A 23394-nucleotide genomic window follows, 5' to 3' on the forward strand; every position below is an offset into this window, starting at 1 on the left:
TCTCTCTCTGCCCTTCCCCCTGCTCACACATTCTCTCTCTCTCTCAAAAATAAATGTAAAAAAAAAGTTACATCCTATCATTTCTGCAGGACTCTGTTAGAAGTGCACCAGTAAATCCAGTATACACTGGGGATTACACAGGGCTAGGATACAGGAGGCAAGGATCACGGGAGTTCTGGTGGTTACATTTTTTAAATCTCATAACAGAGCTAGGAATACCCCTGGAGACCTCTGGTTTAGCACATCCTGAGGCATGCCCTTCAGAATATATCAGTGGTGAGAAGCTCTGTATAACAGGGTACCCTGGTCAGGTCAGCTTGGCAAACACTGCATGCTACCTACAGTCCCCTCTGGGAGATCTAGGATGTACAGAAAAGGCTCTGTATAATCCTGCAGCAAGGGGACTCCCTTTATTTAGGTTTTCCCCCAATTAGCCACAGTTGTTCTTGTGTAACACTAGTATCCCGTGAAGCATGCTGACACTTGAGTAACCGTTGGTCCAGTCCGAGGGGGAGAGTGCAGCCCAGCGAAGGGAGCAACTGGTCCAAAGTCATCACTCAACAAGCTATAGACAGAGCTAGACCCAAACCCACCACTGCTGCTTTCCCAGACCATAGTCAGAAGCAAACCCTGGTGACCCTGGGAGGGGGGAAGCCAATGCCAGAAGAGCCAGGAAGTGAATTCTGAGTTCTGGGGCTAGAGATGGGCTGCCACAGGCCCTTGGGGTTCTGCCTCCAGCTAGAAAACCTGGCATGTGGCCCCAATACTCTGAAAGAGCGCAGATTCTGCTCTCCTTGATGACTTGCCTCTAGCTCAGTATCCAGGGACACACATCACGGACTTGCGCCCATCCTCTAGCGTCAGAACAGAATTGAGAAAGCCAGGAAGATACTGAGACATCATCCTGCTGTGCTGCTGGTCCCAGGGGCCAAGTCATGGGACCAGCATGGACTTAAGTGTTCATGGGAAAACCTCAGTGCCAGGAAATGGAGGCTGAGACTCCCACGGGCCCAGTGCAGTGGCCTCTCCAGTGGTTTCTCCATCCTCTTCTCCCCTCCACCTCTGGACTTCCTCCTCTTTGTCTCTCCCTGGCCATCTGCCTCAACATGCATCCTGAATACTGCTTCCTGAGAATCTCCCCCAGCCCTGGGAGATCTGGTAAGCTAGTCTCCCCAAGCTGTTCAGAGCCCCTTGATTTACAAGGGTTTAATGTTTGCATCTCACAACAGACCCATGAGGCGGCCAAGTTGGCCTCCTCTCTGTGTCTCCCACATGCCAAACTCCTTTCTTCCCTTAAGGCTCTGCTCAGTGTCACCACTTTTAAAGGAGTACCTTTCCCCGCACCCCCCAACCACATCATCCTGTCTACCTGTCTCCTCTACTGTAGCTCCCAGCCCTTAACACCTAGTATGTCCTTGACAAAGTGTGTGAATGAATGGTCAGCAGCAGATCTTTAACAATACCTGTTTTAGTGGCTTTCCTGTATTTGTCAGAGCCAGAGGTCATCATTTAGAGAGAGGTTGCATTTGAACCTTGATGTCCTGCAGAATTCAGGAGACACTCTCTCCTACAAGGATGAGTGGGAGCATTTTTGCATGTCTCATGAGCAGAGGCCTTGGCTACCTTCATTCTAAACTACCTTTTCAGGAATGTTCATATAGCTAGTAGCCTTGGAAGACATGATAGTATCTCCCTTCAAGCCAAAGACAGGCAGATATATCGCCTATTATAAAAGATTTGGGTTCTTCAAACTCAGAGTTCCTCTCCTGTAACAGAACCCACTGAAAGTGCAAGAGTCCCTGGCCCTGGGGCTTGGAAAATCTACAAGAAAATGCTGGTAGTCTGGCCACTGCTATTGCTGTAATAAACTTTGCTCCGATCCAGGAGTGTTCTCTTCTACTAGCATCCATGAAACTATGACAGGCCAATTTGAAAATAAGGCCCTTCATTGTTCTTAAAAGTCCTGGCAACAAGGGGATGCTCACAAAGACGTGGTTTTCTGGAAGAGAAAGAATGAGGGCATTAATGGGAAGTCCATGAGAATCAGTAGCAAAACTTATTGACCAACTTGTATGGTGATCAGGTGATTAATAGTCCTTCACTCTATTGCCTGTTAATGAAGAAGAATTGGAGAGGGGCCTGTAGGCTTAGTCCCTGCAAGTAAGTTCAAGACAGTTACCTGGATGGTGCACTGGTCATTGTTAACTCTCCGTGGGCAGGAGGCATCCTGCATTATCTGGTGGTTGTAACAACTAGTAGTAAGTCCTCTTGTGGGTGCGCAGATGGTTGTGACCCCTTCCTTTTTTTTTAAGTTTACTTATTTTGTGCGCGCAAGAGAGAGAGAAAGAGCAAGCGAGCACATGTGATTGGGGGAGGAACAGAGAGGGAGAGAGAGAACCCCAAGCAGGCTCCGTGCTGTCAGCGCACAGTCTGATGTAGAGCTCAAACTCACGAACCACAAGATCATGCATGACCTGAGCTGAAATCAAGAGTTAGACGCTCAACCAACTGAGCCACCCAGGCACCCCGGTTGTGATTCCTTTCAAACAACCGTTATAGAGATGCACATCTACACAGAGACTAGAGGATAGGGAATTCAAAACAGCTGTGGGAAGAAAGCAGGTGGATCATTGGAACCTTGGCTGGTTTGCTTGAGCAATGAGGGATTGGAGCACATAGTGCTTGCCAAGGAGGAGTGGCACAGTTGGGCCCTCTATCCGCTCAGCCCTTCCTGCATTCTCTCATGCCAGCCTTAACCACACTAGGAGACCATGGTAAAAGTTCCCAGAGATTTTCTTGCAGTAGGTTCTGCCTGCCGAAAAAAAGCTTTGGCCCTCTCAGAGAGAGTCCCATGAGACAAATTCCTACAGAAAGCCATAGAAGAAGTACTGCCAAGTATGCGGGCTCTTACTGCCTCCAGTTGGGTTTGCAATGCAGATGAAGGTAGCTGACAAGAATGATAAACCCATCCAATGCTGGAATGCCGAAAGAATCAACCCAGAAAGGTTTCTGAGTAAGGGCACTCAGGCTGCTCAGTCAGTTAAGTGCCTGACTTAATTGATTTCGAATCAGGTTATGATATCACGGTTTGTGGGATCGAGCCCCAAGTCAGGTTCTATGCTGACAGCTTTGAGCCTACTTGGGATTCTCTCTTTCCTTCTCTCTCTGCCCCTCCCTTAAGCTCTCTCTCTCAAAATAAATAAATAAACTTTAAAAAAGGGGTTTGGGGCACCTGGGTGGCTCTGTTGGTTGAGCGTCCAACTTTGGCTCACGTCATGATCTCACAGTTTGTGAGTTCGAGCCCCACATTGGGCTAGGCACTCAAAGTGAGGGTCCTGGAACCTGTTTGGATTCTGTGTCTTCCTCTCTCTTTGCCACTCCCCCACTCTCGCTCTCACTCTTGCTGTCTCTCTCGAAAATAAACATATATATGTTAATAAACATGTTAAACAAAATATATGTATGTGTGTGTGTGTGTGTGTGTGTGTGTGTGTGTGTGTGTGTGTTTCTGAGTCTATCTCCCTCACTCCCTCCTGGTCCACTCTCTCTCATAAAGCAGTTTGGATTGGGGGATTAATTTTAAAAAAATTGTTTTAATGTTTATTTATTTTTGAGAGACAGAGAGCATGAGAAGGGGATGGGCAGAGAGAGGGGGAGACACAGAATCTGAAGCAGGCTCCAGGCTCTGAGCTGTCAGCACAGAGCCAGATGCGGGTCTCAAACCCACAAACCGCAAGATCATGACTCAAGCTGAAGCTGGACGCTTAACCAACTGAGCCACCCATGCACCCTGGATTGGGGGATTTAAACTTGATGATTCCTGGGCATGTTGCTTCTTTCTTTTTCCTAAGAACAACTCCAGGCCAGCTTGTTTGGCATGTGTTCTAAAGTGGCAGCCCAGTTGAAGGGAGGCCTAGGAATTCAAACTTGATTCTGGTTTAGCCGCTTGGATTCTCCTGTTGGACTGACATGGTCAGAGATCATAAGGACAATGACCACTTGGGTGAGTACATTGCCTGCCAAGACCCCCTATGGTGGGTTGAAGTTGGGAAAATAACAGGTCTCTGTGCTTTTAATAAAAATGTTCTTGTTCCTCTTGCACCTGACCCTTCCAAACAAAGGCTAGGGGTTTGAGAAAGGGGTCACTGGGGAAAAAAAGGTGATGTTTTAGCTATTGGAATTTATACTGACTTTGGAGGAGGAATGGCAACTTTGGCACCTAGATAGGAAAGAGCTTAGATTTTACAAGCTAGGGAGGGAGAAGCATTAATCATTAATGATCCTTGTCTTTCATAATTGCCTCCGGAAACTTCGTTATGAAATATGTATGCCCCGGTGTAACATTCCCAAACTTTTGCAAGCATGTTAAACATAACCGATTGCAGGGATTTGCCTTCTTCCCAACCAGATGGCTTTGACCACAGTTTGATCACCATTCCTATTAACCTTACCAGAAGGCCGTTGGAAACACAACACAGGGGATATAGCCCTGGCTCTTGCAATCTCCCAGGAGAAACAACTGCAATGCCACCAGATGTCTTCCCAACTGCTGTCTCCATAGATCTCATTCAGCCATTCTATGGAGAAGACAAGTGTCACCCAGCTGGTGGCATGGGCAAACAGGAGAGATTGGACTGACTACCCTCAGACAGTCCTTTCAAATACAAGGATTAGATTCAATTACTCAAGCTAACTGGGAAACCGAAGGCCTACCAACTGGTCAGGATGCCACAAGGAGAGGTATCAACTTGCGCCTTGACTGATGTAGGTCCTGCTTGGGGGACCTCAAAACTTGTGGAGAACACTTTCTTTCCGGGGACACCACAGGAGCTCTGATGACTGTACTTGTATGGAAGCCAGGCATTAACTTGCCAACTTCCCCAAAAACGGTGTCTTGCATCTTCATGCTGGTCATGGGCCATAATCCATGAAATCACTGCTAAGTCCAGTGTCATGAAGGTTTCTTCCTGTGTTTTCTTTTAAGAATTTTATAGGGTTAGCGGTTACATTTAGATCTTTGATCTGTTCAATTGTTTAAGCAAATACAATGAATAGATTGGGTAGCCCACAGACAACTGTGAAGATCTCACTAAAATGAGGCTAGCCTCAATTACTCAGGGGAGCTTCCTGGACCAGTAACTGACTCGTTATTTACGTGCACTCTGTGGGCAGATATCCCCATGATGGTAGTCATTTGATTAGAAAAAGTGATGCAACATTTATCCTTGATTTTAGAAGAAGTGATCACTGTTACCACCTTGGCCCAGGAGGGCATTTCAGCTCAGTATTAGGTCACTGGCTAGGTTGGTATAGATAATAATCTTGCCTACATTTCTTCCTGTGGGCCAGGGTGGAGATTGGACAGTATCTAATATATCCTGCCATACCTGGATTAATGACCTAAGCCAAGTGGAAAGGTCAATATTTGAGAAAGCCACTTGGCTTTCTAAGGTAGACCTTCATGGTTCATGCGATTTGTCCAGGCTGTTGGGTTGAGGACCCTGGGAGGTAGGACTAAGGTTAATTTGCAGGTTGGGCTCATTCTCCTTGAAGTTCTATGGATAAAATTAATGAAATCCTATGAGACAAATGGAACTGATATGGTCCAGCCTCTGTCGGCCAAATTAATCAGAGTGACTGATAGAGTAGTACACTCATGGGGAAACTGCCAGAAGTCAAGATGATGCAGAAATGAGAAATGGACATTGCTAGAAGTTATTGCTGTAGGTCTCTCACTTTTCTCAAATTTTTGCAAGACTCATGAGCTAAAACCATGAACGCCTTTGTCTTGGACTGTGTTTTCCTGGACTGTGTTTTCAAGGACACTAGTAGAGCCAACAGCCTTAGCAGATAGAGCTAAGTCTCCCTCTGAAGCAAAATGCAGGTGTTCTTGCAACCTTGGTAGACAGAGATAGTGTCTGCCTTTAGAACAAGGGGCAGGCATATTTTACCTTCCAGTAAAAAAGATTAGAATTTTTTAAGCTCTTCTCCCTCTTTCCCTTTCTCTTCTTAATGCAACCCACTGCATGTGCAGGGATTGCTTGGCCCTCTTTTGTCTCGTCCTGGGGGAACTGGGGCTCGGGGAACTGCCATAACACAGTGCTGGTACTCTGGCTGCTGCTACTGCTGTACTAAAAACTCCTTTGCCTCTGAGGAGTGCTGTGTCTTCCGCTAGCATCCAAGAGACTGAGGTTGGCTAAGTTGTCAGCTTCCAAACAGGGTAAGAGCGCAGATTCTTCCCAGTTCTTGACAAGATGTTCATGTTTCTTTAACCTATCCTAAAGGAAACAATAGAAATAAGACTAATTTAGCCATTAATATGCTGTTGGATTCAATTTTCTAGTACAGTTGGCCCTTGAACAACACAGGTTTAAACTACACAGGCCCACTTATGTTTGGATTTTTTTTGGATATAGTACAGTATTGTGCATGTATTTTCCTGCTGATTTTCTTAATGACATCTTCTTTTCCTGGGGTGCCTGGGTGGTCAGTTGTTAAGTATCGGACTTCAGCTCAGGTCAGGATGTCACAGTCTGTGAGTTTGAGCCCTGCATCGGGCTCTGTGCTGACAGCTCAGAGCCTGGAGCCTGCTTCAGATTCTGTGTCTCCCCCTCTCTCTGCCCCTCCCTTACTCATGTTCTCTCTCTTTCTCTCTCTCTCCTCTCTCACAAAAATAAACATTAAAAAATTTTTTAATAAAAAAATTAAAAAATATAATATTTTCTTTTCCCTAGCTCACTTTAGTGTAAGAATATGGTATATAACACATGTAACATACGATATACGTGTTAGTCCATTTATGTTATTGGTAAGGCTTCTGGTAACAGTAGGCTATTAATTTTGGGGAGTCAAAGGTTATGCCTCGGATTTTTGAGTGTGTAGGGGGTCAGCACCCTTAACCCTTGCATTATTCAAGGGTCAACTGTACTTTGTTGAGGATTTTTGCATCAGTATGCATAGAGGATATTCCTCTGTAGTTTTGTTTTCTTGTAGTGTCTTTTTTTGGCTTTGATGTCAACATAATGTTGGCGTCAATGAGTTAAGAAGTGCTTCCTTCAGTGGCGCCTGGGTGGCTCAGTCAGCTGAACGCCTGACTCTTGGTTTCAGCTCAGGTCATGATCTCGTGGTTTGTGGGTTTGAGCCCCACGTTGGCTCTGTGCTAATGGTATGAAGACTGTTTGGGATTCTTTCTCTCCCTCTCTCTCTGCCCCTCCCACCCCCCCCACCCCCCCGTCTCTCAAAAATAAAAAAATAAATACTAAAAAAAAAAGAAGCAGATAAAGAAGACGTGGTATTATATATATATATATACGTATTATATATATATATATATATATACGTGGTATTATATATATATATATATATATATATATATATATATATATATACGTATACACACACACACACAATGGAGTATTACTCAGCAATCAAAAAGAATGAAATCTTGACATTTGCAACTATGGATGCAACTAGAGGGTATTATGCTAAGTGGAATTAGTCAGAGAAAGACAAATATCATATGACTTCACTCATATGAGGACTTTAATACACAGAACAGATGAACACAAGGGAAAGGAAGCAAAAATAATATAAAAACAGGGAGAGGGACAAAACATAAGAGACTCTTAAATATGGAGAACAAATAGAGGGTTGCTGGAGGGATCATGGGAGGGGGGATGGGCTAAATGGGTAAGGGGAATTAAGGAATCTACTCCTGAAATCATTGTCGCACTATATGCTAACTTGGATGTAAATTTAAAAAAATAAAAAAATAAAAAAAAGAGGAAGCATTGCTTCCTCTTCAGTTTTTTGGAAGAACTTGAGAAGGATTGGTGTTGGTTCTTCTTTATTTTCATTTATTTAATTTTTTAAAAGTTTGTTTGTTTGTTTGTCTTAGTAATCTCTACACTCAATGTGGGGCTGGAACTCATGACCCCGAGATCAAGAGTTGCATATTCTTCCAATGGAGCCAGCCAGGTGCCTCGATGTTAGTTCTTCTTTAAATGTTTGGTAGAATTCACCAGTGAAGCCACCAGGACCAGTGCCTTCCTTTGGTAGGAATGCTTTGATTCCTCATTAAATCTCCTTACTAGTTACAGGTCTATCTGGATTTTTTATTTCTTCATGATTTAGTCTTGGTAGTTTTGTGTTTCTAGGAATTTGTCCATTTCATCTAGGTTGTCCAATTTGTTGGCAGACAATTGTGTTGGTTTGCAAATGTGGCAACTCCCTGGGTGAAATCTGAAACTGGCCCCCATAAGTGGAAGGCAAGGAGAGAACAAAGAAAGACGCAGACCTCTCCAGATTGGCAGGTAGTAGGGTTTTTTTGTTTTTGTTCTTTTTTTGAGAGAGAGAGAGAGAGAGAGAGGGCACAAGTGAGTGAGGGGCAGAGAGAGAGAGAGAGAATCCCATGAAGGGCAGAGAGAGAGAGAATCAGGGCTCACCCAAAGTGGGGCTTGTGTTTACCTGAAGCAGCGCTCGAGATCTCCTGATGCAGGACTTGAACTCACAAACCATGAGATCATAACCTGAGATGAAGTCAGATTCCTAATCGACTGAGCCACCCAGGAGCCGTGAGGTAGGTGGCAGTTTTAAAGCAAGGCCACTTACATACGAGGTTCATGTCAAGTGGTCGCAAGACAAGTAGATCTCTGCATATGCCCACCAGAATCTTAAGAGTGGCATATAGAGACCTTACATAGAGACCTTACATAGGTTTACATAGAGACCTTACATAGGTTTACATAGAGACCTTAATGGGGTTTACATAGAGACCTTAATGGGGTTCAGTCACATAGGCTGCTCAGATGGCCTTAATAATACATTACTTTCTCGAGGGCCAAGATGGCTAAGCAGCATGGAAGTTCTTGGCTTCTCTCTGCCCTGAAATGCAGCTAGATCAGCACCAAGCCATTTTGCACACCTAGAAAACTGACCTGAGGATTAACACAACAATCTGCATAACTTGAGCCCTAGAACTTGGCAGGTACACAGTGTGGAGAGGTGAACTGGGGGAGAGAGAAGCCACGGAGGGTAGGAGGCTGTTTTTGCAGAGAGAGGACAGAGAAAGGGTGAAGAGTGCAGGAAAAGTAGCTGGAGAGAAAGAGAAAGAGAGGAAACACAAGGGACTGAACAAGAAAACTGTTCCCCAAAACCATTGACAGGGAAAAAGGAGAGAGTTTCAATACCATTAGGTCTCTATAAACAGGAGAGTGCAGAGTCAGAATTCCAGAACTCAATACCTGGTGGTGCTCTGGTGGGGAGGAAGGGCGAATCCCCAGGAGCAGGCAGAGAGGTCTGAGGGGTCCATGGGCCACACAGGGAGAAGAAGTTCCCCTGCTTGGAGGGTGTTTGGTAGAGGATGCAAAGGTCCCACCAGACCCAGAGAACAGCCGCATTTGCTGGTGTTGGAACAAAGAGATGCCAGGGTGTGGTGAAACCTGGAGCAGGCTGTGTGTTGTGATTTGCCATAATCTCTGAACTGCTGCCACTGCATAATCACCTGAATGCTACAGGGGGCTACAGACCAGGAGAACTACAGACCAATTTCCCTAATGAACACGTATACAAAAATTCTCAGCAAGATGCTAGCCAACTGGATCCAACAATACATTAAAAGAATTATTCACTGTGATCAAGTGGGATTTATACCTGGGATGCAGGGCTGGTTCAATATCCACAAATCAATCAATGTGATTCATCACATTAATAAAAGAAATTATAAGAATCACATTATCCTCTCAATAGATGCAGAGAAAGCATTTGACAAAATGCTTTCAAGAAAATAGGGGTAGAAGGATCATATCTCAAGATCATAAAATCTGTATATGAAAGACCCACAGCTAATATCATCCTCAATGGGGAAAAACTGAGAGCTTTCCCCCTAAGGTCAGGAACACAACAAGGATGTCCATTCTCACCACTGTTATTCAACATAGTGTTGCAAGTCCTAGCCTCAGCAATCAGACAACACAAAGAAATAAAAGGCATCCAAATCAGTAAGGAAGAAATCAAACCTTCACTTTTTGCAGATGACACAATACTGTATATGGAAAACCTAAAAGATTCCACCAAAAAACTGCTAGAACTGATCCATGAATTCAGCAAAGTCACAGGATATAAAATCAATGCACAGAAATCAGTTGCATTTCTATACACCAATAATGAAGCAGAAGAAAGAGAAATTAAGGAATTGATCCCATTTACAACTGTACCAAAACCCATAAAATACCTAGGAATAAACCTAAACAAAGAGGTAAAAAATCTATACATTGAAAACTATAGAAAACTTATGAAAGAAATTGAAGAAGACACACAAAAAATGGAAAAATATTCCATGCTCATGGGTTGGAAAAACAAATATTGTTAAAATGTCGATACTACCCAAACCAATCAACACATTTGGTGCAATCCCTATCAGAACAACACCAGCATTCTTCACAGAGCTGGAACAAACAATCCTAAAATTTGTATGGAACCAGAAAAGACCCTGAATAGTCAGAGCAATCCTGAAAAAGAAAAACAAAGCTTGAGGCATCAGAATTCTGGACTTTGAGATGTATTACAAAATTGTAATCATCCAGACAGTGTGGTACTGGCACACAAACAGACACACATAGATCAATGGAACAGAATAGAGAACCCAGAAATGGGCCCACAAACGTATGACCAACTAATATTTGACAAAGTAGGAAATAATATCCAATGGAAAAAAGACAATCTCTTCAGCAAATGGTGTTGGGAAAAATAGACAGAGACATGCAGAAGAATGAACCTGGACCACTTTCTTACACCATAGTCAAAAATAAACTCAAAATGGATGAAAGACCTAAACATAAGACAAGAAGCCATCAAAATTCTAGAGGAGAAAGCAGGTAAAAACTTCTTTGACCTTGGCTGCAGCAACTTCTTACTCAACACGTCTCTTGAGGCAAGGGAAACAAAAGCAAATGTGAACTATTAGGATCTCATCAAAATAAAAAGTTTCTGCACAGCGAAGGAAACAATCAGCAAAACTAAAAGGCAACTGACAGAATGGGAGAAGATATTTGCAAATGACATATTAGATAAAGGGTTAGGGTTCAAAAATCTATAAAGAACTTATCAAACTCCACACCCAAAACACAAATAATCCAGTGAAGAAATGGGCAAAAGACATGAATAGACACTTTTCCAAAGAAGACATCCAGATGGCTAACAGACACATGAAAAAATGCTCAACGTCACTCATCATCAGGGAAATACAAATCAAAACCACAATGAGATACCACCTCACACCTGTCAGAATGGCTAACATTAACAACTCAGGCAACAACAGACGTTGGCAAGGGTGCGGAGAAAGAGGAACAATTTTGCACTGCTGGTGGGAATGCAAACAGGTGCAGCCACTCTGGAAAACAGTATGGAGGTTCCTCAAAAAATGAAAAATAGAACTACCATATGCCCCAGAAATTGCACTACTAGGTATTTATCCAAGGGATGCAATACAGGTATGCTGTTTAGAAGGGGCACATGCACCCCAGTGTTTATAGCAGCACTATTGACAATAGCCAAAGTATGGAAAGAGCCCAAATGTCCATTGACTGATGAATGGATAAAGAAGAGATGGTATATATATATATATATATATATATATATATATACAATGAAGAGATGGTATATATATATATATAATACTCGGCAATCAAAAAGAATGAAATCTTGCCATTGGCAACAGCGTGGATGGAACTAGAGTGTATTATGCTAAGCAAAATTAGAGAAAGACAAATATCATATGACTTCACTCATATATGGAATTTAAGATACAAAACAGATGAACATAAAGGGAAGCAAAAATAATATAAAAACAGAGAGGGGACAAAACATAAAAGACTCTTAAATACAGAGAACAAACCAAGCATTGCTGGAGGGGAGGGTGGGGGGATGGGCTAAATGGGTGATGGGCATTAAGAAGGACACTTGTTGGGATGAGCACTGGCTGTTCTATATAAGGGATGAATCACTGGATTCTACTCCTGAAACCGTTATTGCACTATATGCTAACTACCTTGGATGTAAATTTAAATAAGTAAGTAAATAAATAAATAAATAAATAAAATATTTTTAAATAAACATTCCAACCCCCTCCCCCCAAATAAATAAATTATGCATGACTCATTAAAAAAGAAAGAAAGCTCCACAAGAATAGGTATCTTGCCCATCTTGTTCATCTTTGTCTCTGTGGGTCATATTAGTTCGTTTTACAATGTTAGAATCTTAATAAATATTTGCCAATTGACTAGAAAAAAAAATTACTCTCTCAAGCTGTGTCATTGAAGTAGCTCCTAGTGTGGAGCTAAGAGTGGGCAGAATGTACATTCTAGTGGGCAGAGGAGGGGAAGGGGCCTCTGATTGCCTGGGTCCAGTCCATGAGTCAACCAGCAGTCATATGCTCTTGATGACCTCCTCTAACAAACTGTTCATAGTACTCTCTTATAACCCTTTTTATTTCTGTACAATCAGTAGTAATGTCCCCACTTTCATTTCTGATTTTAGTAAGTTGAGTCTTCTCTTTTTTTCTTAGTCAATCAATCTAAGGCTTTGTCAGTTTTGTTGATTCTTTTCAAGAATCAACTTTTGGCTTCATTGGTAGTCTCTATTGTTTTTTCTATTCTCTATTTTATTTCTCTCTGCTCTAATCTTAAATATTCCTTCTCTATGGTTATCTTGGGTTTAGTTTGCTCTTCTTTTTCTAGTTCCTTAAGGTATAAAATTCGGTTGTTGATTTGAAATCCTCTTCTTAATTTTTATTTTATTTATTTATTTAAAAAAATTTTTAAGGCAGAGCCATGCAGGCCCGCGGCAGCAGAGAGCAGGAGGCCAGGGATTATTTGGAAAAACATCGGATTATGGAGTTGCTGAACTATCTCACCAGCACCCTGCTCTTTTTCCGGCCAGCCTTAAAAACCCTGGGTCTGTTGACTGCAGATGAAGTTTTAAAAGATGATGGACATGCAGTAACTCTGGATAAATTCAGACGTGAAGTGAACAAGAGGATGGAGGAAATATGGGCAGCGTTTTAATAATGCCATCAGTCCAAGATAATAAATGATTCCATAAAGTTTTTTAAAAAAATTTTTTAAGTTTATTTATTTTGAGAGAGAGCAGAGAGAGAGAGAGAGCAGAGAGAGGGACAGACAGAGGGAGAGAAAGAGAATCCCAAACAGGCTCCACACCATCAGCACAGAGCTCAATGAGGGCTCAAACTCACAAACTGTGAGATCATGACCTGAGCTGTAATCAAGAGTCAGACACTTAACCAACTGAACCACCCAGGTGCCCCTATTTTATTTTTTTTAAAGTAAACTCTATGCCCAATGTGGTGCTTGAACTCACAACCCTGAGATCAAGAGTCACATGCTCTACGGACTGAGCCAGACAGGCACCCCCCTTCTCTTTTAATGTAAGTGTTTACAGCTATAAATTTCCCTGTTGCCCTGCTTTCATTGCATACTATAAGTTTTGGTGTTTTGGTTTTGTTTTCATTTGTTTCAAAACATTTCCTAATTTCCTTTGTGATTTTTTTTTTGATCCATTGGGTATTCAAGAACATGTGGTTTAATTTTCACATATTTCTGAATTTTCCTTTTGCTACTTATTTCTAGTTGAATTCCATTGTGATTGAAAAAGATACTTCATATGATTTCAATCTTTTAAAATTTATTATGACTTGTTTTGTGGCCTAAAATGTGGTCTATCCTGGAGAATGTCTTTGCCTTTTTTCCTGTTGGACACACTGTCGCTTGGCACCACTCTCCCCTGATACTCCAGATTCTAGCAATAAAGCCATGGGCTATCAGGAATGTTGTCTGAAGAGCTAGGGAGACCCCAGAAAGCCTTAAGCCCAGTCACCTCTCATCTTAGAGGTGAGAAAACCAAGGCTCAGAGTGTCAGAAGCCTTCACCCATCCACCACAGGCCCTGTACACAGAACCACTGCAACTTCTCTCCCGTGGTATCAGCAATGATCACATAGAAACAAAAACTTCTACCCTAGGTTTCAGCCAACAAATGTTTGCTGAGTATCTAAATGTTCCAGGCATGAGTTAAACCCTTAAATGACTCCATGTGTGCAGGGCCCATCTACCCTAAGGCAGGCTTGAACATTTTGATTCTAGGCAGTGAGAAGTGTGGATAATCAAATCCTTTCCGGTGTATTAGAGCCTATTTCATAAATACACCAACTTGTCATCTCAGCTGGCTTCTGTATTTGGTTGACTACACGCTCCTTTTAGAAATCACAGGCACAGCGTTTCTGGACACTGAAGGCCAGACAGAAAAGCTCACTGCATCTGCAGGGCTGGATTCTATGGAAAAGTAAGTACAAAGGGGGCTTTTATGTGAAGGGAAAAGGAAAAGCCTGCAGCTCAGAGAGGTTAAGGGGGTTAACACAGAGGTATGGCTGGATGGTTGCAACTGGTTTTCTCACCCCATGTGGCTGTCGAGGAGCACTCCAGCCCTGACATAGGTTGATTCATACAATTCAGCTGCTGGGCCAGGGAAGGAATGAGGCTACCTTCTCTGACTGGGCACAGTCAGGGTAGAACCAGAGGACCCCACTCCCACTTTCAACACTGTGGCTGGCTATGGAGGTTTGAGACTTCACAGGTGGGACTCTTGCTGTGTGGTGCAAGGTCACATAGGCTCCCTGACCCATCTAGTCTTTCTCTCACCACTGTCCTGTTGCATAAAGCAGGAGAGGGGATATGGTCCTACTTTACAGATGTGGAAACCAAGGTGCAGAGAAGTGGAAATCTGCTATGTAAGTCAGGCAGTCAGTGCTCAATCAGAGAAGCAGAATCAGCAGGGGATACAGATATATTTATATATATAGGAGATACAAATGTACATATGTATGTGTGTACATATATATGTATAAGCATGTATGTATATATATGTGTGTATATATATATATATATATATATATATATATATACATATACATATATATAAAGATATAAAGAGATTTAGTGCAAGGAATTGCCTTATACTTGCAATTGATGGGGGCTGGTCAGCCAAGCCTAAAATCCATAGATGGGACAGGCCACCAGGAACGGCAGACTGGGACTCTTGCGTGCAGGCTGATGTCCTGTTCTTTCTATACATCTCTATTGCTACATCATACCATGGACTAACCATTGCCCTCTTTACTACTGGAAATAGAGTCATTAGTGTCTTTAAATCAACCAAATTAGAGAAGAATTCCAGGAAACCTAGCACCAATGCAGAAAACTCGTCCTGAAGATTCTGTTCCTCTAGAACCACTTCTAGTACCAGAATCTATATCAATAAGGGTCCAGCCAAAGAAGCAGAAACAGTCGCATATATATTGAAAGAGATTTATTGCAAGGCATTGACTTAAGTGATTGTGGGGGCTGGACAGACAAGTCTGAAATCTGTAGGGCAGGCCACCAGGAAGGACAAACTGGAACTCAAACAGGCCTGGGAAGGAAGCTGCTGTCCACAGGCAGAATTTCTTTTTCACTGGGGAAGCCTCAGCTCTCCTCTGAAGGCCTTTTGACTGACTGAATCAGGCCTATCAGGATTATCTAGGATAATCTCACTTGCTTAGTTAACTGGTCACAGACTTTAATGACGTCGACAAAATACCTTCACAGCAACACCCAGATTAACGTCTGATTGAATATCTGGAGACTGCAGCCTGGCCAAGTGGACACATCTAATGACCGTCTCCCCTGCCCACAACCACCTGGTAATTCAAGGACTCTGGATCAGCCTCAGCTTTTCCCTTGGACATACATTCCCACCCTTACCCTCAGGTTGCTGACAGTCTAAACAGAGGAGGTGAGGAACCTCAGGACTGGGGCATCCCATGTGTTTAAATGCAAGTCAACCTGCACAAGCAGTGCCTGGGATTTTTTAAAATTAGGTAAACTTCATATAACACAGAATTAGCCATTTTAAAGTATACAATTGAATGGCATTTAGTACATTCATGTACATTTAGTACATTTAGTACATTAGAAGTATAACCATCACCTCTGTGTAGCCCCAAAACATTTCATCACCCAGGAAGGAAACCTCATATTCATTAAGCAGTCACTCTTCAATCTACCCTCCCTGCCTGGGCATTTTAAAACCAATCTGTACAGCAATGTTATCAGGGCATCATGAGGGAGAACTTGAAAGTGTAAAAGCCTGCTGTACTTGATGAGCTGCTAGGGGCAGAGGTCCCCTCCTTGGTAGGCAGGGACTGACATCCAGCTACTCTTTCACAATATTGGGGCTGTAGTTGGGTTTGATGGCTTCGGCAAGTTCCCGAGCGTACATCTCATATCTGCCCGTCATCTGAAAGCAAAACACAGGCAGAAATTCTTGTTTCATAAACGTCCCTCATTTACTCACCACCACCTCTAGCCACTAGAGGGCAGCCACGGGACAGAAATTCGTCTGGAAGGCCAGTTGAGGGGATAGTTTCAGACTACGTAACACAGAGAAACAACCCCTGTGTGACCTCTCGGCACTGATTCTGGTGCTATAGCTAAGATGACAGATGACAGAGGACTCACACACTCCAGCCCCTCCTGCTGGAAGACCTCTGTGATCTGTCATCCGGAAGGTGTGGCCTGCCCCAAGGCAGAAGGGAAGAGGGCTGTCCTTTGGTCTTACAGAACCCCAGAAGAACAGCCCACAGCCCAGAGAGGGGAGGGACTTGCTCCAGGTCCCCAGACAGCAGTGAAGTTTGCAGGTATTTGCACCCTGGTGCACCCTCCCGGCTCTGGTCTGGGAGAGAGTGGGGGCAGGGCTAGAGAATCTACCCAGCATCTCCTCCCTCTCTCCTCCCCAAAGTCCCAGTAGGAGCTCAAGCCCATCACCATAGTTTGGGAGGGCTTTTGCGTTCAAAAAGTTACTAATGAGAAAACATTCTGTTTATTGTGTGGAATACAGCATTAATCTGAGCTTCCCAGGAAGAGGAGAGACCTTCCCAGGAAAGAGGAGATGTTCATGTGGGCCTTGTTTGTCTTGTTTGTCTGATGGGGATCTGAGACTCAGGGAACACGCCCAAGGACCCATGCTCAGGTAAATGGAGGGGAGCTGGTTCTTCCCACAGAAGCTGGGCAAAGTCATTCAGCTGTGAGGACATTCATTTGTATGTATTCATTGGCGTGGGTTCTGAGTTGATAGAATACTGTTGGACACTAATGCAGCAAACTCCATCTGCATCCAGGATGAGAGTGTATTCCAGGGGGGTCCGGGTCCTGGGCCATGGCTGCCATGGAATGGCTCCCCATTCCAGGAAGGCGGGCACTTATGCTCCTCCCATAACCCCTGGTGTCACGCAAGTTAGGTCTCAAAGGCCACTTGAGACCTCGCAGTAAAGCCTTCTGTTTTACAAATGGGCATACTAAGGCCCAGGAGCAGAAAGGGCTTGCTTAACGTGACTGGGAAAGGTGGGGAGGAGGGGGCACACAGCTGTGATAAGATGCCATTTCTTTGCATGACCCATTTCCCTCTACCATCAAGGCCTAGACCATGGGGCCGGGCCACAGGCAGAGCCAGACACCCACATTTATCTTGTAATAAGTACAAATGCCTGGAAAGGAAAAAAAGGATTAGAGAAGCCAATCCACTCTATTCTCCGGACAAATGAAATTGAGATTAATTTGTTTGAAGGCGCCCAGATTCTAAATCAGACAAGAGGAGAATTTATTAGGGTCTGCTGCCTGAGCCTTACTTGATGCAGTGGTTCCTCCCTCACACACCAGCTCTGGGAGGAAGAAACCTGCCCCTCCACTCAGCTTAGAGTCTCATCTGGCTGTTCTGGAGAGCAAACCCAGCGGCTGTGGTTTCTAGCCCTGAGAGCAGGATGGGGCCTCAAGAAGAGGAGCAGGGCAAGATCAGGGGACTCCGGGACCCACCTTGAAGTTCCAGATGTCATTCACCTGCCGGCAGAGGTTCAGGTCAAGCTCGGCAACCAGCAGCCCGTCCCGATTGCGGGAGAGACCAGGGGTGCGGCTGCTGTCCGGGCCTGCCACGTAGCTCGAGCCATAAAAGTAGCCGAAGTCCTGGTGAGCTTTGAAGGAGCAAAAGAAAGAACCTGTGAGCTTGTGCAGGCACATGGTGGATTCTTCAGAGAGGGAGGCACATTGAGTGACATCCTAAACAAAGGGTCAGTGCCACCCTCCCCAGCATCTGCCAAATGCTGAGGCCCAAGTCCCTGAGTCCCTCCTCAGGCCTGAGGTCAAGGAAGTTTTTCCAAAAGTCACCTTCACAGCCCTCACCTCTGCCCCTGGGAACATTCTTAAAGGTCACCCTTGTAGAAGTATTAGCCCTTACTCCCAACATTAGCCACCCACAGCCCAAAGGAGTCACATGGCTCTGTAGGGCTTCCTGTGTGACCTGCTTCCTGTGGTGGCCCAACAATGTGAGCTGGAAGCTCTGCCCTCACTTGCCTTGCCAGCTCTGTCTACTGTACCCACCTCCTTTCGTACCTCGGTCCCCTCACAAGTGGGCTAATAGCCACCCCACAGGCATGTAAGGAGTAGGTGGGCACAGTGCAGGGCCCAGCAGGGGCTTGGACACAGTAGATTCCCAGCAGACTTCATTTCCCTGCCTCTTCTGTGACTCTGACTGCAGAGAGCTAACTGGGATTGGAGACTCTGGAAGTCTGGGGCCTCAAATGAGGGGATCTGGAACACTTTCAGGAAGTACTTTTCTGGGAAACAGACCTGCTCCATCCCCTCTGCCTTATCAGGGGATACCCTGAGGTAGTTCCTCCTTGGTGGGCCCTTCCCTCCCACATTTCCAGCCAGAGAGGTGGGACCAGGGGGTGGGGAATCCTAGTAGAAGTCAGGTGGTACCTGCCCTCAGATCAAAACAAGCTGTGGATTCTAGGAACCCAAGACAATCCATGCCAGTGTTCTGGGACAGCTGTGCAGCTTGGGGTGGGGGATGGTAGCAGATGAACAAGGACAAAGGAAGAGAGGGAAGGAGATGCGTAGGGTGGATAAAGCACCCCCTCTTTCAGGGAGCTCACAAAGGGCTCCCCCATATCTTCTAGGCCCATCTTATACCAATCCCGGGGGAGGGGTAGAGTCCAATCCAATGCCATTCAATTCGCATCTGGGGAATGCTGTGGTCACAAGCCCAGGACTGCCTATCCAAACGTAGCCATGGTCAGGCTCCCCCCACACTGTGGGCCATAAAGATGAGAGCAGTGCACGCCTCCGACAACATGCCACATGCGCAGACAAGGCCTGTGGCACAGACCCTGTGGCAGACAGAGAATGGGACAGCGAGGCCCACCCCTCAATTGCAGCCACCATGGAAATTCACAGAACATACCTTTCTTCCCATCTCCAGAGGTAAACTCATTCGGGAAGTGCTCCTGTGAAATAAAACCAAGGTAAGGTAAACCTATAGGTGGCACTACCACCGCATCCACCACAAAGTCAGGCTGAGGAGGCGTTTTGTGAAGAAACAGTTAAAGCCAGAAGGAATGGTCTGTAGTCACTGGGCAATCAACAAGTGCTTATTAAACGTCCCTGCTAAGTAGCCAGCATCGGGCCAACACAGGCGGCCAGCGGGGAATTTGACAGGCAAGGTAAAAACTCAGATTTCATCTCTGGGGAGTTTATAATCTCCTGGGAGGGGAAAAAAAAAAAAGATGCTTTGCAGAGTGGTTCTCAGGGCTGTGGAAGGCATCTGAGGTGTATCCGCCTGAGAAATAGCCCCAGCTTGGGGTCTATGAAGGGAGTAAGGGGGTGTCCACACGTGGTTTTCAATATCTTCCCTAAAGCCTAATGGAAACTGCATATCAAGCTGTGATGGGGTTACACAGGCTAATTAAAACACTGAGTTTGTTCATGTTGCCAGAAACGTAGAAACCTCGGTTATCTCAGACTGAGCAGATGCTCTGATTAGATTTTGGCATCCGATTAATAAGAATAGGAAGAAGATTATTACGTAATAAACGCATTGTGTTTTTGTAGTCAGGGTCATTCAGTGCATGGGGTCAATGGGGAAAAACACGAAACTGGATACGTGGTGGGGACAGGGTGACAGCCATTCAAAACGGTTTCAGCTAAAAACCAAAACAGACAAAAACAGAAGGAGGACATAGGAATATCTTTAAAAGTAACAGACCAAGCCAGTCTACCCCCTTTCGGGACCCTAGGATTTATGGCCTTCACACAGAGGGAGCAGGGAGAAGAGGTGTGACATGTCCCCACCAGGGCCAGCAGACAGTTGCTTCCCCTTGTGGACTCTGCTGGCGAAGAGGCCGGGTCCCCTCTCGGCAGGTAGCCTTCCTAGCAGCTTATCACTCTGTCGCCACCCCAGCACACCTGGTTAACCAAACCTGGGAGACCAGCCAGACCTCGGGGACTTACCTGGCCCACGCGGTTGATAGCACAGGTGAAGCAGTGATTTGCAATGGCTGCGTTTCTGGCCTCAATTGGCCACAGGGACTCACTGTGAGAGAGAAACAAGAGGAACCATGTGGCTGACTTTCCAGCCAGACTGGGGGGGTGCTTGGTCCTGAGTGACAGCCAGGCTGTCGGCCTTCTCAGGTCCGCAGTGGGGATGGCCAGGGAGACTGTTTGTGGCTGTGGGTGACCCCAAACCCACAAGCAGGCCAGCTTGTCCCATGCTCAAGCCCAAGCAGCCTTTTGGGGAGGGGCTGCTGCAGGACAAAGCAGCCCTGAGCCTCAGTTTCCTTTTCTGAAACTTCCTTAAAGGAATATTGTAAAGACTGACCACACAGGCAAAGCTTCTAGAGGGGGCTGCGTGGCAGAAGCCCTGTGACTAGCTCTCTCTTCTTCCCTCCTCTTGGGTCGGGTGAGGAACTCACATTCTGTGCTGGGCAGAGCCTCACCTGGCAAATGTAAGAAGGGAGCTCAAGGCTCAGACTGCTGCACTAATCCCGACCCTGCTCTGTTGCCTTGCAAAGCAGTCTCTAGAGAGGGGGTACTTCAGGCCAAGCAAACAGTAAACCTGCAAGGAATTGGGGTACCTGGAAGGGGTAGATTCTGTAGCAGGTGTCACCTCCCCTGAGCCTGTCCACATTTCCCAGTGCCTTCCTATTTTCCTCTTCTGAACCCTGAGACTCTAAGCAGGGGATCCCTGGTTCTCTTACTGGCCCAGGAAGGAGGCACCATACAGGTACAACTGAGCTGTGGGCCTTCTTCAGTCCAGTATTCACAAAGGTAGGACATGGTGGAAAACCTTGTCCCAACTGAAGACCCTGTCCTTCTCCAGCCCACCAATGACAATGTGCCATGGAATCCAGTGGGCCTTCTTGTCACTCTGTTGTCTGAGGAACAACATCATTAAGATTCTGGATTGACAGGTGTAATGCCCACTTAGAAACACTGAGTGACTGAGAGCAAAATGCCCTGGAATCTTCTTTCCTGTCAGCATGCACCTGGTTTAAACCAGGAGTAGGTGGAGGGAGTGGGTGCTTGTCACAAGCCTAATTCTCGGGAGGTTTCACGAGTCTGTAAAAAAAAAAAAATCACAGGCTTGATTGAGAGGACTCATTTTGCTGCTTCCCTGCCCCCCCCAGGTGCTAAGCCAAGCTGACAAAACTTTTAAGAAAGGATTTTTATAGAAACACACCCGTAAATGACATTTTCAGGAATTAAATAGACGGTTGCAGGGTGAGTGCCAGAAAACATCTTTCTTGCAATTCTCCTGGGAAGGTGCACTGTGTAGGACTCAAACCCACAGCTGGCAATAAAACTTTGGCTCTCAAAGCAAGCAAGGGAAAGAAGATGGAGGCTCGTGAGAACCCAGGGTATGCGGGAATCATGGAGAGCCCGATGGGGGTATGGGGACATCTGCCTTATTCCCAGTCACAGTGTGACAAAGACATGCATTGAAGAGATGGAACAGCGACTCTCCTACTGACACACATACATGGCCACATGGGTCAGGATGACTCAGGTCATCAAAAAACACTTCAAGTCTATTGTGTGCTTATAACTGTGGGACCCTAAAATGAGTGAGGACACCCCACCAATCCACAGAGCATGTGTGTATGGGAGGGGGGACATGCCAGTGAAGGAATGCATGGTTCCAGAAGCCATTGCTTGCGTGTAGCTGGTGGGGATTTGCCCAGCCCGGTGCTGAAAAAACACTCACCATCAATTCCATAAATACTCATTTATCATTTTAAGAAAATCACCCAGAATCCCACCATCCTTATAAACCATCTGTTGTAATTTTTCCACACTCCATACCCATTCTTGGCAAAAAAGAGGTTTACAGAGTTCTGACCATAGCCTGAAAACATCTTTGCTCACAGGCTTTTGTCATGATGTTGCATTATCTTCATAATGACTTTTTAGTGACTGTGCAATAACAAGGAAGAGATGGGCCGAAATTTACCTAAGCCTGACATTTCTCTCACCTCTGGCTTCAGCCTTTTCCTCCTCCTTTAGATACTCTGTCAGGTAAGGTTCTAGGCGTATTATCTGGTCAAGGGTGTGAACATTTTAGGAGCTCATGAAACATACCGCTTTCCAAAGGACGTGTTACCGTTTTAACTGTCAGCCTCACCATACCCTTGAAAGGCATGAGTTGGATGACTGTTGGTTGAGGAAGGAAAATCAATAATTTTTAATAAGCCTAATAGACTGCTGGAGACATAAATAGTTATGTGCATATTACATTGGGGTGCTTCTGTTTGCTTAATTGGGGATAATAAAAGCTCAACAGAGTAAGGTCAGGGAGCTGGCCATCCGAGTCTGAGGCCACAGCTTTGCCTGCCCTGGCCCAAGAGCCGGTATAGGCACTGATGCTCAGCGAATTGGCTTCAGGTTCCTCAAGGGACCCTTGCAGGTAGATGATGCTTGCTGAATGTCTTACACATGGCCAACAGGAGGGGGCTGCTCCAGGGGGGTGGCCCAGAGGCTCTGCCCAGGTCTGGATGCTGGATGACCAGTAGTTTACCCTATGTCACAACTGCCTTGGACTCTGTCATAGTAACTAAGCTGCCATGAGGCCCCAGGGAGATTCTTCAGAGGATGTCCAAGATTTTTCTCTTCTGACCAACAGCACCCCTCCTGGACACAGAGAGAAACTTCAGGTGCATGGATGGGGCGGTTGACTTGAGGGAGCCAGCTAGGTTTGTGCTCTGCCTCATTGAGGGGGCTGCTGTGGAAACTGGAATGCTATAAGGATGTCGCTCTTGAGAAGAGAGCACCATGCTCAAAAGAAAAGGTAAAGTAAATATCACATTCTGACCTTCAGAAGAAATTTGACTAAAATTTAGTCAAGAGAGAAGAGTGACAGGGATAGGCCATCAGGGAACTCAAAGCTGCCCACCAGAACTGCCCCAACCACTCCCCATGGGTCCCCCAGGGGCCCACTGCTAGGGCACTGGCAACCAGTA

The 23394-nt window shown here is 45.3% G+C and overlaps 2 protein-coding genes across 3 annotated transcripts in view; one reads left to right on the plus strand and one right to left on the minus strand.

Moving 5' to 3' along the window:
- Nucleotides 1-12825: 12825 nt before the first annotated feature.
- On the plus strand, nucleotides 12826-13102 carry LOC122469987 (EF-hand calcium-binding domain-containing protein 10-like). The gene has a single exon (XM_043557175.1). It carries the CDS (start codon nucleotides 12828-12830, stop codon nucleotides 13059-13061), a length of 234 nt encoding a protein of 77 aa, XP_043413110.1. The 5' UTR covers nucleotides 12826-12827; the 3' UTR covers nucleotides 13062-13102.
- Nucleotides 13103-15362: 2260 nt separating this feature from the next.
- The window catches only part of UPB1 (beta-ureidopropionase 1), a 29143-nt gene continuing 21111 nt past the window's right edge, over nucleotides 15363-23394 (minus strand). For both annotated transcript variants that reach the window (XM_043557893.1, XM_043557892.1), the window contains exons 7-10: nucleotides 20390-20471; nucleotides 19344-19386; nucleotides 17918-18072; nucleotides 15363-16346 (exon numbers count right to left, since the gene is read on the minus strand). In XM_043557893.1, coding sequence (XP_043413828.1) covers nucleotides 16263-16346; nucleotides 17918-18072; nucleotides 19344-19386; nucleotides 20390-20471 — 364 coding nt within the window. In that variant the 3' untranslated portion in view covers nucleotides 15363-16262. The remainder of the gene's footprint in view (nucleotides 16347-17917; nucleotides 18073-19343; nucleotides 19387-20389; nucleotides 20472-23394) is intronic.

Source organism: Prionailurus bengalensis, chromosome D3, assembly GCF_016509475.1.
Source record: "Prionailurus bengalensis isolate Pbe53 chromosome D3, Fcat_Pben_1.1_paternal_pri, whole genome shotgun sequence".
NCBI classification, from domain to species: Eukaryota; Metazoa; Chordata; class Mammalia; order Carnivora; family Felidae; genus Prionailurus; species Prionailurus bengalensis.

Excerpts from the sequence above, each read along its gene's own strand:
- LOC122469987 (XM_043557175.1), top strand. The coding sequence starts at position 12,828 with ATGCAGGCCCGCGGCAGCAGAGAGCAGGAGGCCAGGGATTATTTGGAA.